Source organism: Portunus trituberculatus, chromosome 38 (genome assembly GCF_017591435.1).
Source record: "Portunus trituberculatus isolate SZX2019 chromosome 38, ASM1759143v1, whole genome shotgun sequence".
In the NCBI taxonomy this organism is placed as follows: Eukaryota; Metazoa; Arthropoda; class Malacostraca; order Decapoda; family Portunidae; genus Portunus; species Portunus trituberculatus.
This window is the reverse complement of record NC_059292.1, coordinates 1,706,895-1,726,713: the sequence shown is the minus strand read 5'-3', so window position 1 is coordinate 1,726,713 and position 19,819 is coordinate 1,706,895. Positions and strand designations below refer to the sequence as shown.

General features: G+C 39.8%; 1 protein-coding gene across 3 annotated transcripts in view; it reads right to left on the bottom strand.

Annotated features, from left to right (window-relative positions):
• Positions 1–19,819, bottom strand: part of LOC123515233 (vascular endothelial growth factor receptor 1-like) — a 124,845-nt gene that overhangs the window by 34,056 nt on the left and 70,970 nt on the right. For all 3 annotated transcript variants that reach the window (XR_006677838.1, XM_045273796.1, XM_045273797.1), the window contains 5 exons: positions 17,544–17,721; positions 16,822–17,085; positions 16,197–16,415; positions 2,318–2,471; positions 1,129–1,502 (listed from right to left, as the gene is read on the bottom strand). Coding sequence is in view for 2 of the 3 variants with exons in the window: in XM_045273796.1 (XP_045129731.1) it covers positions 1,129–1,502; positions 2,318–2,471; positions 16,197–16,415; positions 16,822–17,085; positions 17,544–17,721 (1,189 nt within the window). In the remaining variant the exon portion in view is untranslated. The remainder of the gene's footprint in view (positions 1–1,128; positions 1,503–2,317; positions 2,472–16,196; positions 16,416–16,821; positions 17,086–17,543; positions 17,722–19,819) is intronic.

The window sequence follows — 19,819 nt, the reverse complement described above, 5'->3', positions numbered from 1 at the left end:
ACAGAGCCACATGCAAACTCACTCCCCCTGACCGTCAACTCCAGGGCAGGGCTTGGAACAGAGGGAGCCTGACCCCCACTTACTCCCTGAGCCAAACTAGGGAGAGGGGACACACTGAGACCCGCTCCACTACTATCACCAGCCACCACCAAAGGGCTTGAGCCGTGGTGAGACTGGGGCTCTGATAAACCAGGCACCAACCTGCGGGACGGACGCACACTCACTCCGCCGTTCGCAAACCCTGAAAACGCGGAACCAGAGGCAAGGGGCAACAAATCCACTGACAACTGGCCAACAGAAGCCTTCATAGCAGCCAGATCAGACTCTACAGCAATAAACCAGCTCCTGCCAATGAGAATGTTTCTCACTGGAACCGCCAGACGACTTGGCCCGCTTCTTCTTTTTAGCAGAACGCTTTTCAGCATCCTTCACATATGCTTGGAACTGGAGAAGAGTGAGGTGGGAACACTCACTACACCGGTCTTTGGCTGAACACATGGTGGGCCGACAAGACACACAGCAGGAATGCGGCTCTAAAGCCTCACCTGGCAACCACCTCTTGTATCCAACACAACTCTGAGCAGCCATGTCAACTCAGGGAGAAGTAGAAATGGAAGCAGCAAAGAAGTGGGCATAAAAAAAGGCAGGAAGAAGTGAGAAGAGGAGCAGGTGAACACCGTGCCAAGCACAGAAAGGATCTGAGAAGTGGGTGGCTGGTTGGGCTGGTTTTCCAGCACGCATGCGCACGGAAGTGACGTGGAACTTCTATAGGCACAATCTCTCTATATATATAGAGGTGTTGGTTGATTTTCTGTGCTGGGTGTGGGAATAATGGCATATAGGCATATGTAATTATTTATGGGCAATTAGTATATGTAGCAACAAATAACATACTATATACAATCTAGGATGAAGATAGTACAAACAATATACAAATTTCCTTGGCTAATATAAAAGGACGTGCATCTGTCTGCAATATGAAGCAATTCACTATATTTACACTTTTTACCATCATATTACAATTATGAACACTTGCATTGCTGAGAGGAAGGATTATGTACAGAGTATGAATTTTGACATTTTAATTATGAAGTCAAGGTTTCAATGACTATAATCTTGGCAACTCACCTGTTGGGGATAAGGCCGAGTGGCAAAATTGTTGAGAGGTACGTCTGTTTCTCAGTGGATAGCTGACTGAGCTACCATCAGAAAATGTAATGGAACCAATGCTGTTGAGTCTTGAGACTTTACGTTTGAAAAACACTGAACTTCTATGGTCTTCACTACCTCTGGATTCTTTCCTTGGATATTCAGTTGCAGGTTTTATGTTCATACTATACATAGGGTTACTAGCAAACTGTCCAGCAGCCACTTGAGACGTGGAGCTATTTGAGGAAGGGACAGTCCCAGCAGAATGGCCCTCTGGAGGGTCAGAAAGTACAAATGGCTTGGCAGCTGGAGCTAGGTATCCATCTTGATCAAGAGATGGTGGTACACTTTCACTAAAAAGGGGTAATTATAATGAGACTTTGTCTATATCAGTCAAGAATATTAATAACAATCAAAATATTACAACAACAATAACCCCTACCAATTAAAATGAAAACAATCTAGCCAAAATACTCTGAAATATTTATTTTCAAGAAAGCTAAGGAAAGAAAATGTATACAGAGATGTGGAATGCAAGAAAAGAATATCTAAGACTTTTTATGCAAAAGGAAAAGGAAGACAATATGAGAAGTATAATGAAAGTGAAAGAACACTGAATAAAAACTTTATATGATGTGAGATATGTAAAGAATGTAAAGAGGACAGACAACTATACTGTATTAGAAAGAAAGATTAATATACGTAGGCAACAAATAAAATAAAGTTAAAAATGATAAGAGAGGAATGCCAAAAGAGAAAATGTTGGCCTAGTGGAATAACAGATGTTGATGACAAGAGTGTATGAACAATAGAATATTAAAAAAGGAGGAAGTGGTGAAAGCAACTGAAAATTAGAGACAAACGCAGAAGGTATGAATGAAATTACATAAGTCATAATGATGTATAACTGTAAACCTGTAATAGGTATAGGAAGAAGGGGAGTGTACCAAATATTGAAGTAAAACTGCTATTATTTCAATCTACAGGAAGAATGGTATATGATCAACTATAACATTAGAGCTTCCTTCATTGAATATAGTCCTATTTTCACTTGATACAGCTTTTTGTAAAGTAAAAATGAACAACAAAAGTTCATAAATATATAGGAAGTAAATGGTATGAATCCTTGACCAGTACAGTACTAATACAGACCATCATTACCACACACCTGAAAGAAGGTGACGTAGGGGAGTTTGGGATTAGGTTGGGATCAATCTTGCCAGTTACTGGAGATATCAGATTTGTAAAGTGTTGGCGCCGTTTCTGCATGAATTCAAGGAGGTTACCAAAGCGGCAGTACTCGACCAAGATCAACATCTCTCCTGTAACAATTAATTAGGATGACACAACTATAACGTACAAATCTAACACATTTACATTTGTACTGCAAATATTCAGTGTCTTCCATGAAAAAATATGAAAGCTTTTTTTTGAAGAGAAATAAAAACAAGAATTCAGTAACAACTTCAAAGAACTCTCTTGCAAAAGCTCAAGTGCACAAACTTAAGTTCTAAGATTCCAAAGTGCAAATCAAATGTATATGAATCATAACATTGGTTTTATACATTCTGATAATGTTTGAATTTAATGGAGTGAACACATATTAAAATAACAATAAACTGACTGCACCTAAATGAAGTTCTACGTAAATACAGAGGCTTCTATTGATAAGAATCACTGATAAACATTTTTGAGAACTTTGATAAGATATCAAAATCTTTCTCAACCGTACACCATTTGAGAGGTATTCTGTGCAAGACTTTGCATCTCAGAATAATACATCTCATAAAACAGAAACATGAACTACAGTAAACATGGTTAAGTTGGGCTTGAAAAGACAAGCTGGATATCAGATAAGTCAGACAACAATTGAGTCATTCTAAGCCACTTGGCTGATATACTACCTAAAACAGCCCTGATAGCGTTTACTCTTACACTGTTCAAGTCATTTGCATCTGAGCTGTTCAAGATGCAAAACAGGCATGTGTGCCATGACACTCTTGGTGCCAAGATCAGTGTTTACACAGCTGACTATTAGCAAGCACACGGCAGTGTCTCCCTCAGCACTGTAGCCCTTAATGCTGCCTTTGTAATTCTGTCATGACTTTTAAGGGCAAGGCTGTGTCTTCTGGATGCAGAAGATGCCATCAGTGGTGGACTAAATGTGTGTTACATGAGATGTGTGTGTGTGTTTACCTATTTGTGATTACAGGGCCCGAGTCATAGCTCTCTATGTCCTGTCTCTTTGTCCACACTTGTCCAATTTTTCCTTCATTTGACTGACACTCGCCGCACGCACCACATCCACGCTCAGTTTGTTCCATGCATCAATGCTCTGATACAGGAAGCTATACTTCTTGATGTCGCTCGTGCAGGAATCTTTCAGTATTTTCTTTGGGTGTCCTCTTAGGTAATTACTGGATGCCATCGTGATCAGGTTCTCCGTATCCAATATGTCCACTCCATGTACTATTTTGAACATTGTTATCATATCCCCTCTGACTCTTCTTTCTTCCAACATGCTTAATTCCAGCCTATTTAACCTCTCCTCATACTGTACCTCCTTAAAGTCTGATATCATTCTTGTTGCTAACCTCTGCACTCTTTCCAGCTTCTTCTTGACATGTTTCTTCATGTATGGTGACCAAATTACTGATGCATATTCCAACTGTGGCCTAATGAGGGTGGTCAATATTTTCTTTATCATGTTCCTGTCCAGGTAATTAAATGCCCATCCTATACTTTGGAGTATGCTATACGTTTTTCCAAATATTCTATTAATGTGCTTTTCTGGAGACAAATTACTCTGTACAGTCACTCCCAAGTCTTTTTCTTCACTGACTTCAATTACAGTCTTCCCCCCCAGCTGGTAGTCCTTATGTGGTCTATATTTACTTCTACCCATTCTCATTACACAGCTTTTGTTGGTATTGAATTCCATTTGCCACGTCCTGCTCCATTCATATATTTTGTCCAAGTCCTTCTGCAGTATATTACAGTCATGCATATTCCTCACTCTCCTCATAATCTTTGCATCATCTGCAAACATATTCATATAACTTCTCACTCCTCTGGCATGTCATTTATATAGATCAGGAACATGATGGGACCAAGCACCGAACCTTGGGAACTCCACTGGTTACCTTCCTCCACTCTGACTTCACTCCCTTCACTACCGTCCTCATTTCTCTACCTGTCAAATAATTTCTCATCCACTCGTCAGATTTCCCTTATTCCTCCGATACTACTTAACTTCCACATCAATCTGTTATGTGGTACTTTATCAAATGCTTTTTTTAAGTCTAGGTATACACAATCAACCCATCCATCCCTCTCTTGTAAAATATCGACCACTCTTGAGTAGAAACATAGCAAATTTGATACACACGATTTCCCTTTTCTAAAGCCAAACTGTTTCTCACTTAGTATTTCTTTGTTTTCCAGGAACTCACACCACTTGCTTTTGATCACTTCTTCACATATCTTACACATAATGCTGGTCAATGAAACAGGTCTATAATTCAATGGTTCCATGCGACATCCACTTTTGTAAATTGGTACTACATTTGCCCTTTTCCATTCTACTGGCACCTGTCCCGTGTTGATAGATGTTCTTGTTAAATCTAAAATTGGATCTAGCAACTGCTCTTGACATTCTTTTAACATTCTTCCAGACACACCATCTGGTCCCATTGCCTTGTTAACATCTAATTGACTCAAAACTTTTGCAATGTCACTCTTTGTTACTATAATTTCTTGCATCCATCTTGTCACAGGTAACATCCGTCGATTGAATTGTGTTTCTTCTGTGAATACTTTGCAGAAATTCTCATTCAATTTTTCAACAATGACACTTGTATCTTCATATATATAATCTCCAACCTTTAATTTATCAACTGTTTCTTTTTCTGTAATTTACCATTAATGAATTTATAAAACATTTTGGGATCACTTTCACAATTCTCCACTATTCTCTGTTCAAATTCTTGTTGTGCCTTCTTCTCACTTGAACATATTTATTTCTTGCATTCCTATATGCTTCTCTCTCCACTTCCTCATTATTTCTCTTGTATTTTTCCCATGCCTTTTCCTTCTCCCTTTTGCCTTGTCACAGGTTTTGTTAAACCATTGATCTCTCTTTAAGATTTTCTTAGTATATTTTGGCACAAAATTCTCTGCAGCCTCACTATATATTTCCATAAATTTTTCATATTTTAACTGCATGTTTGTTTCCTGGTACATTTGGACCAATCCACATTTCCAAAGTAATTTCTCAACTCCTTATATCTTCCCTTAGCATAATTTAGGCATTCCTCCTTTTATCCAACTTCATTATCTTTGCTGAACCCCACCTTTACCTCAAATTTCAATAATTCATGATCACTCTTCCCCAAAGGACACTCATGCTCAATCTCATTTTCTAGATTTACTCCTTTGTGAATATCAAGTCCAGTCTCGACGGGGCATCACCCCTCCTTCCCCTTGTTGGATGCCTCACCCACTGTGTCATCAAATTTCCCACCACATAATTTAATAGCTGCTCACCCCATTCTCCACCATTCCCCACTTCAAATTCTTCCCAATTGACGTCTTTACAGTTGAAATCTCCAACTATAACCATTTTTGCTTTCTTTGCAGCTTCATTTCTCATTCTTTCCAATGTGCTTTCCACCATACTATTATACTGATCATTTGACCATGCACTTGTTTTTGGTGGTACATACACAGTTACAATATTGATATCTTGCCTTCCATCAGTCACCACCACACCCACCACTTCCTCCTCGTCTCCTCCAAGGCACACATTTTGCACTATTAAGTCTTTTCTTGTTAACACAATTATTCCACCTCCACTTTTATTCACTCTATCTTTTCTCCACATTCTATAATTTCCCCCTCCAAACCAATCTATTTGTATATTCGGTCTCAATTTAGTCTCCACTATACACATAATATCTGGTTTATCCCTTATCAGATGGCCCATACACTCTAATCTTTTTGATAGGAAGCCATCTATGTTAGTATATGATACTCTTATGTCTTTCTTCCTTATCTGCTCCTTTGTCTGGTCTTTTACTCCCTCTCTTTTGTCCACCACTTCCACACTTTGTCATTTCTTATTTTCCAAAATAACTTCTTCTCTTCTTCTGTTCTTGCCTCATTCCTCTCTCTCACCTCTGTCACCATTTCTCTCATCTTAGGCCTTTCCTCCTGCAACATATTTCTTCTTACATAAATCATGTTTGTCTCTTGAGAATTTTTCAGCTTCCATGCATTTCTCAATACATGCTCAGCAGCTACTTGGGATTTTAATGTTATCTTCATGGCTCTAGACTTTCCTTCTTCATACTTTCCCAATCTCATATATTCCTCAACTTCTCCAAATGCATTTTCTTCTTCCGAAATCTTATTCAGCATGGTCTTAATCTTCTCTTCCTCCTAGCAGACGTCGCAACTCCCCTTGCCTTCTCTGTCATTCAGCAGACAATACTCCTCCAAGAATGGCATCAAAGCAATTATTATTTTAGCAGTATTGATTTTATTAAATTTTGTTGATATTTTGTAATAAAGCAATATTTTGATGCTGTTATTGGTGCTGTAGAGTCGCCGACTTGGAACTGATGCTCAGGTAGGTTGTAAAACCCTTAAAACTTTTTTTTATTTTTCCAAAAATTGCTTAGCTAATTATAGGGTGCGTCTTACCACTTGTAGCGTCCTATGAGACGGGAAATATGGTAATTGTTTTGGTGCCGTGGCGGGAGCTTTCATTCCGATGTCTTGTCAGCTCGGCGGTCTGGTGTGTGTGTGTGTGTGTGTGTGTGTGTGTGTGTGTGTGTGTGTGTGTGTGTGTGTGTGTGTATAATTTTTTTTATAATTCACCTCGGTCGCCTGCTGGTCACCCAGCCAGTCTTCCCCATTACGGAGCAAGCTCAGAGCTCATAGACCGATCTTCGGGTAGGACTGAGACCACATCAACACACAACACTCATTGGGAAAGTGAGGCCACAACCCCTCGAGTTACATCCCGTACCTATTTACTGCTAGGTGAACAGGGGCCACACATTAAGAAGCTTGCCCATTTGCCTCGCCGCTCACCGGGACTCGAACCCGGGCCTCTCGAATGTGAGTCGAGCGTGCTAACCACTACACAACGCAGTGTGTGTATGTGTGTATTTATTTATTTAAGTAGTAGTTGTGTGTGTGTGTGTGTGTGTGTGTGTGTGTGTGTGTGTGTTTCACTGTTTGATTTGCTCCAGTCTCTGACGAGACAGCCAGACGTTACCCTACGGAACGAGCTCAGAGCTCATTATTTCCGATCTTCCGATAGGCCTGAGACCAGGCATACAACACACACAGGGACAACAAGGTCACAACTCCTCGATTTACATCCCGTACCTACTCACTGCTAGGTGAACAGGGGCTACACGTGAAAGGAGACACACCCAAATATCTCCACCCGGACGGGGAATCGAACCTCGGTCCTCTGGCTTATGAAGCCAGCGCTCTAACCACTGAGCTACCAGGTGTGTGTGTGTGTGTGTGTGTGTGTGTGTGTGTGTGTGTGTGTGTGTATTTACCTATTTGTGTATTACAGAGCCTGAGCTAAGCTCTCTGTGTCCTGTTTCCTTGTCTACTCCTGTCATATCTCTCTTTCATCTGATTGACGCACACCGCATCAACGACATCACTGCTCAGTTTATTCCACTTATCAATACTATGATGCGGGAAACTGTACTTTCTCACGTCATTTAAACAGATGCCTTTTATTAGTTTTTTCCATGTCCTCGGAGATGATTACTTGTGGTCACCTTTATCAATTCTATGTCCAATATGTCAATCTTGTTCACCAATTTATACATAGTTATCATGTCACCCCTTGTTCTTCTCTCTTCTAATGAGGTCAGCCCCAGCTCCCTCAGTCTTTCCTCATAGTCTAACTCCCTGAGTCCTGGTACCATCCTTGTTGCCAGCCTCTGTACCCTTTCCACCTTCTTCACATTTTTCTTCATGTGTGGTGACCAGATGCAAACTGCATATTCTAACTGGGGTCTTATTAAAGTGCATAGTATCTTCTTCATCATTCCTTCATCTAGGTAGTGGAATGCAAGACCAATATTTTGAAGCATATATGTTTTCCCAAATATCTTGTTAATGTGTTTCTCCGGTGAAAAAGTGTTTTGCACAGTTACTCCTAAGTCTTTCTCCTCATTGGTCTCTTAAATTTTCTCATCACCCAGCCTGTAATCCCTGTTTGGTCTGTATCTACTTCTTCCCATTTTCATAACATGGCTCTTGTTTATATTAAATTCCATCTGCCACTCTTTACTCCACTCATATATTTTATCAAGATCTTCCTGTAACTTGTTACAATCTTCCACATTTTTTACTCTCCTCATAATTTTAGTATCGTCCGTGAACATTATCATGTAACTGTCTATTCCTACTGGCATATCATTAACATAAATCAAAAACATGATGAGACCAAGCACTGACCCTTGTGGAACTCCACTGGTTACCTTTTTCCACTCTGACTTCTTTCCTTTCACCACTGTTCACATTTCTATTCCCACTAAGTAATTTTCCATCCATTTTGCTAGATTATCACTTACTCCTCCAATCTTCTTTAGTTTCTACATCAGTCTATTGTGTGGCATTTTATCAAAGGCCTTTCTCAACTCCAGGTAAATAGTATCCACCCATCCCCTTCTACGTTGTAGTATGTCACTCTTGAATAAAAACATAATAAATTGGATACGCACGATCTTCCTTTTCTGAAACCAAACTGCCTTTCACTCAGGATGTTTTCACTTTCTAGATACTCACTCCACTTTGCTTTATTTCTTCACATACCTTGCACGATATATTAGTCAACGATACTGGTCTGTAATTTAACGGTTCCATTCTACTTCCATTCTTATATATAGGCACAATGTCAGCTCTTTTCCACTCTTTCGGGACTATTCCTGTTCGTATGGAGGTTTCCACAATATCAAATATGGGGTTCAACAATTGATCTTTACATTCTTGTGTGTGTGTGTGTGTGTGTGTGTGTGTGTGTGTGTGTGTGTGTGTGTGTGTGTGTGTGTGTGTGTGTGTGTGTGTGTGTGTGTACTTACCTAGTTGTATTGTATGGGGTTCAAGTAGGGCTCATAGTGTCCTGTCTCCATTTATCTAATTTTCCCTTAAAGCTATGCACATTATGTGCTGTAACAACTTCATTATTCAATGCATTCCATTTTTCCACCGTTCTGTGTGGAAAACTGTATTTTCCAGTATCCTTCACACACTGCCTCATCCTGATCTTCTTGTCATGTCCTCTTGTCCTTCCATATTCTTCTGTCAAGAGCACCAGGTCTTCTTTGTCTATCTTTTCAATATCATTTACTATCTTATACATTGTTATTAGGTCCCCACATTCTATCTTGTAAGGTTGGCAGTCCCATTTCCTTCAGTTGTTCTTCATATGTGAGGTCCTTTAATTCTGACACCATCTTTGTAGCAATCTTCTGTATCCTTTCCAATTTTCTTATATACTTTTTAGAGCTCAGAGACCATACCACTGCTGCATATTCCAACCTTGGACATATCATGCTTGTGATGATTTTTTTTTCATATCTTTGTCCATGTAATGAAATGCCACTCTTATATTAGTCAACATTTTATATGATAATCCAAATATCTTGCTTACATTGCTGGTCAGAGTGGAAGGTGTGGTACCTGTGACATCCTGTGAAGGAGATTAATGACACAGAAAATATGTTTCAATGAGGGTACTCACCTACACTAGTAATTGATAGGGTGCCCTCGTACCTTCTTAAACTTTTGAGTCTCTTGGGAAGTGAATCACCCAGGTGGTGGAGATACTGAGCGTCAATATTGTCCCATATGTCCTGAATAGTGGCTTGGAGGCGTAGGAGGGAGGAGGTATCTCTCTCCTTTAGCTTTAGTTTTATGTATGCCCAGAGATTTTCTGTAGGGTTAAGGTCTGGCAAATTTGCAGAACAAGGTTTTGAAAGGCTGACATTGCAGAAATCAAACCAGTCAACAATTAACTTTGCCATATGGCACGGTGCACCATCTTGCATGAAGGTATCAGCATTGTACTTTTCCATACACTCATCTAACTCATCCAGAATTAGCTCAAAGTAGTTATTTTGGTTCATACAAACATTCTTTGGCAAAAACACTAATTTTCCAAGACCATAGTAAGAAAAACAACCCCAAACCATCAAAGAATCTGGGTGTTTTACTGTGTATGTTGTGTAGCGTGGATTGTAACGGTTACTACCAGGTCTGTGGTACACACGGTTTCTCTGGTTGTCTGTAACTTGAAAGCTTGCCTCATTTGACCAAAGTACAGTAAGTCTTCATCATACAGTAGTTCTTTATCCGGTAAATTCACAGTTACAGTATTTGGAAATTCCTACCCTCGATTCAATATATAGTAAGAAAAATTCAGATACGGTATCCACTCATGTCATCCGAGAGGGCCCAGCACGGGGGAGCACGGGTAAGGACGTCATTCATCCCACACCTCACCGCCACTCACAGTACTGACTTTAACTTGACCACCCTTGGAGCCTATTATCTCTTCCCCTCCCCCCCTTTTTTAAACTGCATTACATATTACTCACATGCATTACTAATTAGATGAATAAATGGAATATTAAAGGGTTTATTGTAAGCACAAATATATTCATAATAATCTTGGCAAACATTAAAAGCCTACTACTAGCGGCGAACCATGCAACAACTGATAAAGGGCACAGATGGGCCTGGCAAGCCCACTATCAGTGAATGGTGGAAGTCATATAACATCAAGCACGCCTTAGATAACATCAAGTCATCTAGGGATGAAGTGAAGATGTCTACCATGAACTTGATGCAGAATAAAGTATGGCCAGAATGAGCACATGACTTCCCAGGCTTCATTGAAGACAACATCGGTGCAGTCAGAAATGCCATAGTAAATCTGTGCCATAGGGCTGGCTTCGATGAAGCTGCTGATGATGATGATGTTCAAGATCTTTTGGAAAGCCATGCTAAACCTCTCTCAAATGACGAACTTATAGAGCTAGCTAGAAAAGGCATCACAGGAGACAGAAAAGGAGGGAGACGAGGAAGAAGAACCTGTGCGTGGCCTGGACATCAAAACTCTTAGAGAATGTCTCGGTGGTATTGAAAAAGCTCTGGAAACCCTAAAGGAACGTGACCCAAATCCTGCCAGGAGTAGCAAAGTGGCTCATAACGTAGAGAAAAGTGTCAAGATTTATCAAGAAATGTATCATGAAAAAACATGAAAAACTAAACAGTCCTCCATCTACTTGTTCTTCAAGCCAGTCAGACATGCCTTCCTTGTCACACCTGCCAACCCTGCTACAGCTGGCCCTTCCTCAATATTCTCTTTCTTCAAACCATTGAAACGTGCCGACCCTGCTACAGCTGGCTCTTCTACATCTGCTTCCAACAGTGCAGACGATGACGTCTTATCCTTGTCTGCCCACTCAGCGGAAGATGAGTAAGGGCTGAAATCCCTACTGTCCCTTAGCCTCGGGAAGGACATCAACTGATAGAATACATAGCGATTGAAAGGTAAATAAAAACATTTTGTTTATTTCTTTTGTGCAGTACGTTACTTTTTTTTTAATGATTATTTTCATGTATTTTAATTTCTGTAGGGGTGACTTTTGACATGCTGGAACGCATTCCCTATTATTACATGTTATAATGGGTTCGGTATACGGTAAATTTGATGTATGGTAAGGTTTTCAGGAACACATATGTGTCGTATAACGAGGACTTACTATACCCTACGCCACTTATTTAAGTCCCAATCTTTGTGCTGAGACACATATGTAAGCCCACTGTTTAGGTGACCATGTGTGAGGCAAAGTTTTGAAACTGCACAGCAACTGCAGTAACCCAAGTCGCATTTCACATATCTCCATACAGTCCTTTCACTCACTTCAGCCAGCAAAGCAGTGTTCCTGGCCTTAAGTTCCTTACTGTGTATGTGAGGGTTGGCCTCAAGCTGTCTTCGAATAATGTTCAGAGTTCTTTGGGTCACACTGCGCTTACGCCCTTCAGGCTTGATAAGGTGGTGGCGAAGTGTCTCTTCCTCCCTCACAATAAACTTTGGTCTAACGTTGAACAGTTTTGAGAGCTATGCCAGTGTTTGTGGCAATTTCTTGATTTAACTTATTCTCCCTCACTAAGGCACAAATAACTGAGATTTGGGCCTTACTAATTAGTTTTCTAGGCCCCATAATAGGTAGTAACAGGAGAATGGTAAGCTCACGCATCCACAAAAATGGGCTGTGAGGGAGGTGAAAGAAAATTCAAATTCAAGCACATGAACCACAGGTGAACGTTGACTAAGGAAACATGTCATCTACTTTGACTACTAGAGCTGCAGAGTTGTCATATAGCAACATACAGCGAATTCCGCTGTATGTTTAAGAATTAAGAAGGGATGAATGAAATTTGTTCAAAGTGGAAGTCGTGGTCCCTTTCACACCTTCCGCTCTGACCAGCAGTGTATGTGTTTATCATGGCTCAAATTTTCCTGTATGATCACTCACAGATCTTTTTCCTCTTTAGTCTTCATTACAGTATTTGTTTCTCTCCCATCAAATAGTTCTACACCGGTCTTCGCTTACTCTTTCCTAGTTCCATTATGTGACATCTCTTGGCATTAAACTCCAATTTCCACTTCTTGCTCCACTCATAAATCTTGTTTATATCTTCCTGCAACAGCAGACAGTCCTCTCTGGTTTTGATAACTTTTAGCAGCTTTGCATCATCAGCGAATAAATTTATGCAACTGTTTATCCCAATATGAATGTCATTTACATAAATCGGAAACATAATGGGGGCTAACACTGACCCTTGTGGCACTCTGCTAGTTACTTTACCCCAAATTGAGTATGTATCTCTGATCACAGTTCTCATTTCCCTATCCTTCAAATAATCTCTTGTCCATTCTAGCAAAGCTCCTCACAGTCCTCTTATGTTCTCTAGTTTCCAAAATACAGTAGAGACTCAATACTCGAACTTAATTCATTCCAAATGCTGTTCGAGTATTAAAAAGTTCAACTATTGATACCTATAAATCAGGTAATTCGTTCCAATCTTAGCAAAACCTCAAGTTTATAAAAATTTCAATGTATTCTTTTTACAATTTTGTTTTGTACATACCATAAGTGAAGGCTGATGATGGATAACTTAGAAGAGGAGGGGAGAAGGGTGGGGAGGAGGAGGGAGGTCCCCGGAGGATGTCACCATCCATGAAAACGTCTTTTCTAACTTTTCTCCTGGTGTTATTCCCGTGACTCAACTACTGAAGTGCTGTGGCTCACTAACACTTGCACTCTCACTAATAAGCCTCTTTGGTGTCATCAAAAGTTTTTAAATGAAACACTACCGACAGAATGCAGAAGGTTGTTGTTTATCTCAAGACTGCAGTAGAACTAGTGATGGGCACCACCATCTGGTATACCGGTATTACGGTAATACCTGTATACCGCTAATACGGTAATATGTACTGGTATTACCAGTAATATGGCATCAAAACAGTACAGTGGCAGCTGCGAGAAGGGAGATGACAGAGCTTTGTGAACGACCAAATTTGCTGCCGTTTGAGTACCAGATATTTTCACCACTAATAAGCCTTTGGTGTTAATGTTAATGTATAAATGAAAAACTATAGATAGAATGCAGGAGAATGTTATTCTGATGACAGCGGCAGCACAAGTCACAAATGGTGGAGGGGGGAGAGGGGACGCCAAGGAGCCTTTGTTTACAACCACGGGTGTGGACATTTGACTATCAAGTATTTTTTTGAGTATTAAATCGAACTTTTGCACTCAAGTATTGAAAAGTTCGAGTATTGAGTCTCCACTGTAGTCTTCCATGAGGGACTTTATCAAAAGCCCTTTTAATATTCAGGTATACTGTGTTTACCCATCCATCTCTGTTTTCAAGTCCTGCAATAACTCTCGAGTAGAAGCCTAATAAGTTGGATACACATGACCGCCCTGTCCTGAACCCAAATTGTCTGTTTCATATGACTTGCTCCTCTTCTAGAAATTTAACCAATTTTTATTTGATAATTATTTCACACAACTTCCCCAAGACACTTGTAAGTGACACTAGTCTGTAGTTTAGTGGTTCAGTTGCCTTTCCTCCTTTAAATATCAGTACAATATTACGTTGGCTCTCTTCCATTCTAGTGGAACTTTCCTTTCATTTATTGAACTTTTAATTATTTCTCAAATTGGATCCAGTAATTGCTCTTTACATTCTTTTAACACCCAGCCTGATACACCATCTAGCTCCATTGCTTTTTTGACTTACAAGTTATCCAATAATCTTCCAATATCCTCTTTGTGCACTGCAATCTCCTGTAATCCTTAGCAATCCCATATCCTATTAGGTTCTGTGAAATCTTCTGTAGTGAACACCCATTTTGAAGCTTTCATTCATTATTTTACACATCTCCTTCTCTGTATGGTATGTCTTCCCTTCTTTTTTTTTTTTCTTTTTTTTTCAATTGATTTCTTATTCTTTGTTTTGCCGTTTATAAACTTGTAGAAAAATTTGGGTTCATCTTTGCTTTTATTCACTACATCTTTCTCAAAGTCTCTTTCTTTCTCTCATCTTACTCTAATATATAGTATTCATTTCTGACATCTTTGTACTGCTGTCTGTTATAGTCATTTCCCTGTTTTATGAGTTTCTTCCATGCTTTATCTTTTGCCTTTTTATCTTGAATGTATCTAGCATTGTACCAATCATGTATTTTTTCTTAACTCTATAAACAGGTACAATTTTTTTTTACTCCTTCATTATATTTCTGCAAGAATGTCATATTTCCCCTGTACTGTCTTTCTGTACATAATATTACTCTACTCAATATCAGCAAAATAGATCCTTAATTTTTCAAAATCTGCTCTTGCATAATTTAATATCTCTCCTTTATAATCATCTCTGTAACTTATCTCATTTTCCTCCTGAATTTGCATCTCTAATGTCATATGATCACTTTTCCCCATTGGACTAAGGTATTGTATGATTGGAGGGGGCTCGGGTTTCTTTACAAAAACTAGGTCAAGCAAGGATGGTTCTTCTTCCTCCCTATACCTTGTTGACTCCTTCACCCACTGGTCCAGGTCCAAAAGAGCAGTTGTGCGTGGGCATGGCATTGTCTCGGGTGAGTGGTGAGTGGATGTCAGGTATCACCCATTCCACACTGGCCGGCCGTGGCGTGCATCAGGACAATGAGTCGTTGTGGACCGCATGATGGGGAAAAGGTGCGCAAATTTGAATTACCCACCAAGACCCACCCAGACACCCTGCGACAAAAGACGCATCGTGTGACATGGTCTTTAGACTCGACATCACATCCTTCATATACCTTAATTCTTTTTCTATGTTGATTAACCTTCTCATATTACCTCATTTGTCCCTGAATCCAGAAAAATCCCTGTCAATAATATCATGTTAGTTTCCTTAGACCAACAGAAGTTTCAATGTACTGTTGGTTTTCACATGATGGCGTATATTTTGATTCTGCCACATGTCTACCAGCACTACTCTGTTCCATCATTCTCTCGTTATTCTTTCCGTATATACGATCCAACACTTATTTAATTTGGAGACAGGAGAACCTATGCCCCCCCTATGTCTCCAACTCCTGTTGTGGTTTTTCTCTGCGAGCTGCTCAGATGCGTCTGGTTGGCACGATGGCGTGTGTGTGTGCGCATGCCACATGTGTGTGCCTGCACCATGTATATAAAATGTAATGCATTACACAGGTCATATCAACTGTTAATGGTAAGAAACGTACAAAATGTGAAAAACAATTTCTTGGGTACCTCAGATTTTTGGATAACTCAGATTAGGCTTTCCCAAATAGTCTGAATTATGCAGAGGTTACTGTATTGCAAAATAATCGGTCCTCCCTTCATCAAAGATACTTTTTACTTTCCCAAACCAATGTCTACTCTTATACAATAATAATAGCAAAAATTAAACAAAAAACCTACCTCCTAAAAGATGCTCTGTGTTGGCTCCCAGCAGATTGACTATGTTGAGATGAGCTCCAAGATGCATCATTATCTTGAGCTCCGAAATAATAGCCTTTTGTGCAGCATCGACATCATTTTTACATGTCTTGATGGCAACAGTGGTGGTGGCTGGGCCCTGCAGACCTGTTACTGTTGCCTTTATTACTCGCCCAAAGGCACCCGAGCCCAGCTGCCTTCCTGGTGAGCCAAATTAGCAACCATGATTCAAATTGACACTACACACATCACACACACAAAGATGGGAGGAAATACTTGGAAAATATATATCATAGCAGAAGAAGATGAACTACTTCCTTTAGTGGAGTTAAGATTGAAGGGATGTTTGAGTGAGATCAATATGAACATTCAAAATAGACTGAAAAATGACAAAAACAAGGCCACTATGTACATCACAAGAAGAAAAAGATCCAGGAAAGATAAGCAGTCTGTAAACAGGAAAAAGTATATAGTTATTTGGAGACACAACAAATGTTAAGTAATACTAAAAACTGCAATGTAGTATTTCCTGTATTTAGATAGCTGACACAGCCCAAAATGCCATTATGCCAAAAAAATCTAATAACTTAAAAGAAATGTGTCCTACCAAAGGTGATGTTTGCAAGGGGTACCTCCCACTTCTTCTTATCATAAGGCAACATCTCCGCTTGCTTGTCAGCTGTAGAGGTGAGATTCAGCGATCCAACATTGCCATTTTCAAAGAATTCTTTTGCACGCATTCTATAGGGGTTATTTATCTCCTGCTCTTTCCTCACTCGATGTATGAGAAATCCAATAATAATACCAAAGATGGCTAAGCCCACTACGGATATAGCCAGAATCAGCCTGCCAGTCTGGTTCAAACCTGGAGCTGTGAACAAAATTTCCGTCATCAACACTCAACTTTTCAAAGTAATTGTGGGTGTGGAGAGAAAAATTATTTTAAAGAAACTTACATGAATTACTGGAACTTTTTATGATAACAAAGCGGATGGTTCTTCACTCAATCATGACTATGACATTACAGTAAATGGTGAAGTAAATTACTGTGTCCAAGAATTTATCTACTGAGTGTAGAGTATTGGTTCTACTAGATCAGAAAAAAGGTAGAAAAGAATTTTGGCTTGATAACTGCTAACAGTAGCTCTAAACCGTTTTAGATAATGTTAAAAAGATATTACTACTAAAACAGATTTGACTGAACTAGTACTTACTTTTAGTTCTGAAATCTGGTGCAAAAATCTTAATGTGTTGCAACTTAAATTTCAGTTCAGAAGCAAAGTTCATTTAGTGATAAGGAAGTAAAGAGAGCTTGTCATCTGAACTCACGTGCTTTTTGCAGAGTAAGGGACCCTCTCACTTCATTCAAGCGATTGTTAGCAATGCAGGTGTACACTCCTGTGTGTTTTGTGCCCACATGGCTAAAATTCAGTTCCATGTAGTTAGAGCTGAATTTCATTGCCTTCTCATCAAACAGCCCTGACTCATTGGTGAGTTCCTTGTTATCCTGTGTTGATCAAACCAAATATAACTATATATTTCCTTTTTTGGCAAAACAGTTAACCACCACTATATATACTACTATGGGCAAAGGGAAGGTGAAAATTTATCAGGTATGAGGTATGACTTTACAGCAATTTCCATTAAGACATCACTGTTCTAAAAGTGTGATTCTAAATCTTTGTACCTTTAAGAAACTCGTAAAAATTTTGATCACATCCTATGATAGGTATTACTTTTATGCGCGGTAATGTAATGGCTACCCTATGTACTGTGGCCGTGTATTGTTACGCACTACCCCATGCGCCGCACTTCAGTCTGTCTCAGTGTCTCTAACACAGCTTGGAGATAGATTCACGTTCTGCCAGGCATCTCTCTTGCCTCTTTGTCTGACTGGTTATCCTGTCCTGCACAGCCAGTCTACCTCAACACTGTCAGACTCCAGTTGTCTAGACTGTAATTCTTCATCATCACGCTTGCTACCAAGTTTCATCTGGCCGCTACCGACTACAAGTCTCACCCCAGCCGCGCGCAACTTCTCTAGCCTCATCATGGCCGCTCGCTACCAAGCCTCCAAGCTTCAGTAAGCCTTTGTATCTCACAATAAACACAGGGAACTGGCCCCCAGTGTTTCTTCTTCAACTATACCAGGACAATCCTATGGAATCCACATTTTCTGTATCTTTTACCTTGATATATATATATATATATATATATATATATATATATATATATATATATATATATATATATATACACACTGTAAATCCTCATTATATGGTAGTTCTTTATACAGTAAATTAACAGTTACGGTATTTGGAAATTACTACCCTCGATTTGATATACAGTAAGAGAAATTCACAGATACGGTATCCACTCGTGTCATCCGAGAGGGCCCAGCGCGTGGGAGCACGGATGATGATGTCATCCACACCATACCTCCCTATACCATACCATACCTGGCTATTTCGGCCCCAATTAGGCGCGATAGCTGAGGGTTAAGTGTATATACAGTAATACTCTGCTTAACGAACGTTCGTTAAACGTACTATATAAAGTTATACCAAAAATCCACATAACGTACAACCACATCCGTTTTAGCGAATTTTCTGGGTTTGAATTTGCTGGGTGAGGGACCAAACGCGGTAGTTTCGGGTAACAAGAAGAAGAAGAAGCGGCCGAGTCGCCGTGAGTCTCCTGTTTCGTCTGTGGTTCATGTCATCTCTGCTTTATTTTTTGGTATTCCACGTAAGATTTCACTTTATGCATTACAATACAATTCTTTCTTGAGGGCAAGGTTTGTAAAAAGCTAATAGAAATGTTTTGTGAACATAAATGAGAGAATGTGAGAGAATTTGTACATAGCTCCTCTAACTTCCAATGACTCATAAGACATCATAAAGTAGTGGTACACTGGTGGCCCAATGTGCCGCCAAACGTATATATAATTTATTTTTAGCCCATGTGGTATGTTGGGAACCAGCCCAGAACACATCCCCCCCTATTTCCATTATTTCCTATGGGAAAATTACATCTGCTTAATGAATTTTCGCTCTACGAACAGCTTTGACATCCCCTATCCTGTTCGTTAAGAGGAGTATCACTGTATAATATATATATACAGTAAGGTCCCGGGTTATATCGGTCTCGAGTTACGTCAAACTCATAGTTACGTCAGTCCATTATAAGGCAATTTAAGATTAAAAAAAATTTTTAATTTATAAATAGTAAAGTGTGGGATTTATTGTTATTGTTGGCCGCCAGGCGTCACTAGTGGTTACCCGCCACACCGCCCACCTCACGCTTGAATACAATAACACCCTGCCTCAGTTCCACCACACTGTCGCCCCTGGCAAGAGTGTTATCCTACTTCTGCATTTACTGACTCAAGTTCTTAGTATCTTGCTCAATGGCACCAAAGAGAAAACTCCTTAGTGACAGCAGTGATGCTAAGAAAAGGAAAATGGAATGAGTGAGCGAGTGAGGCAGAAGCTGTGTGTGGGGGAGGGAAGAAGAAAATGGGAAGCCTGTTATCATGACAACGGGGAGGTTGACAACCTTGAGGGCTCGCGCACCCATCATCACAACAATAACAACTCCTGAGC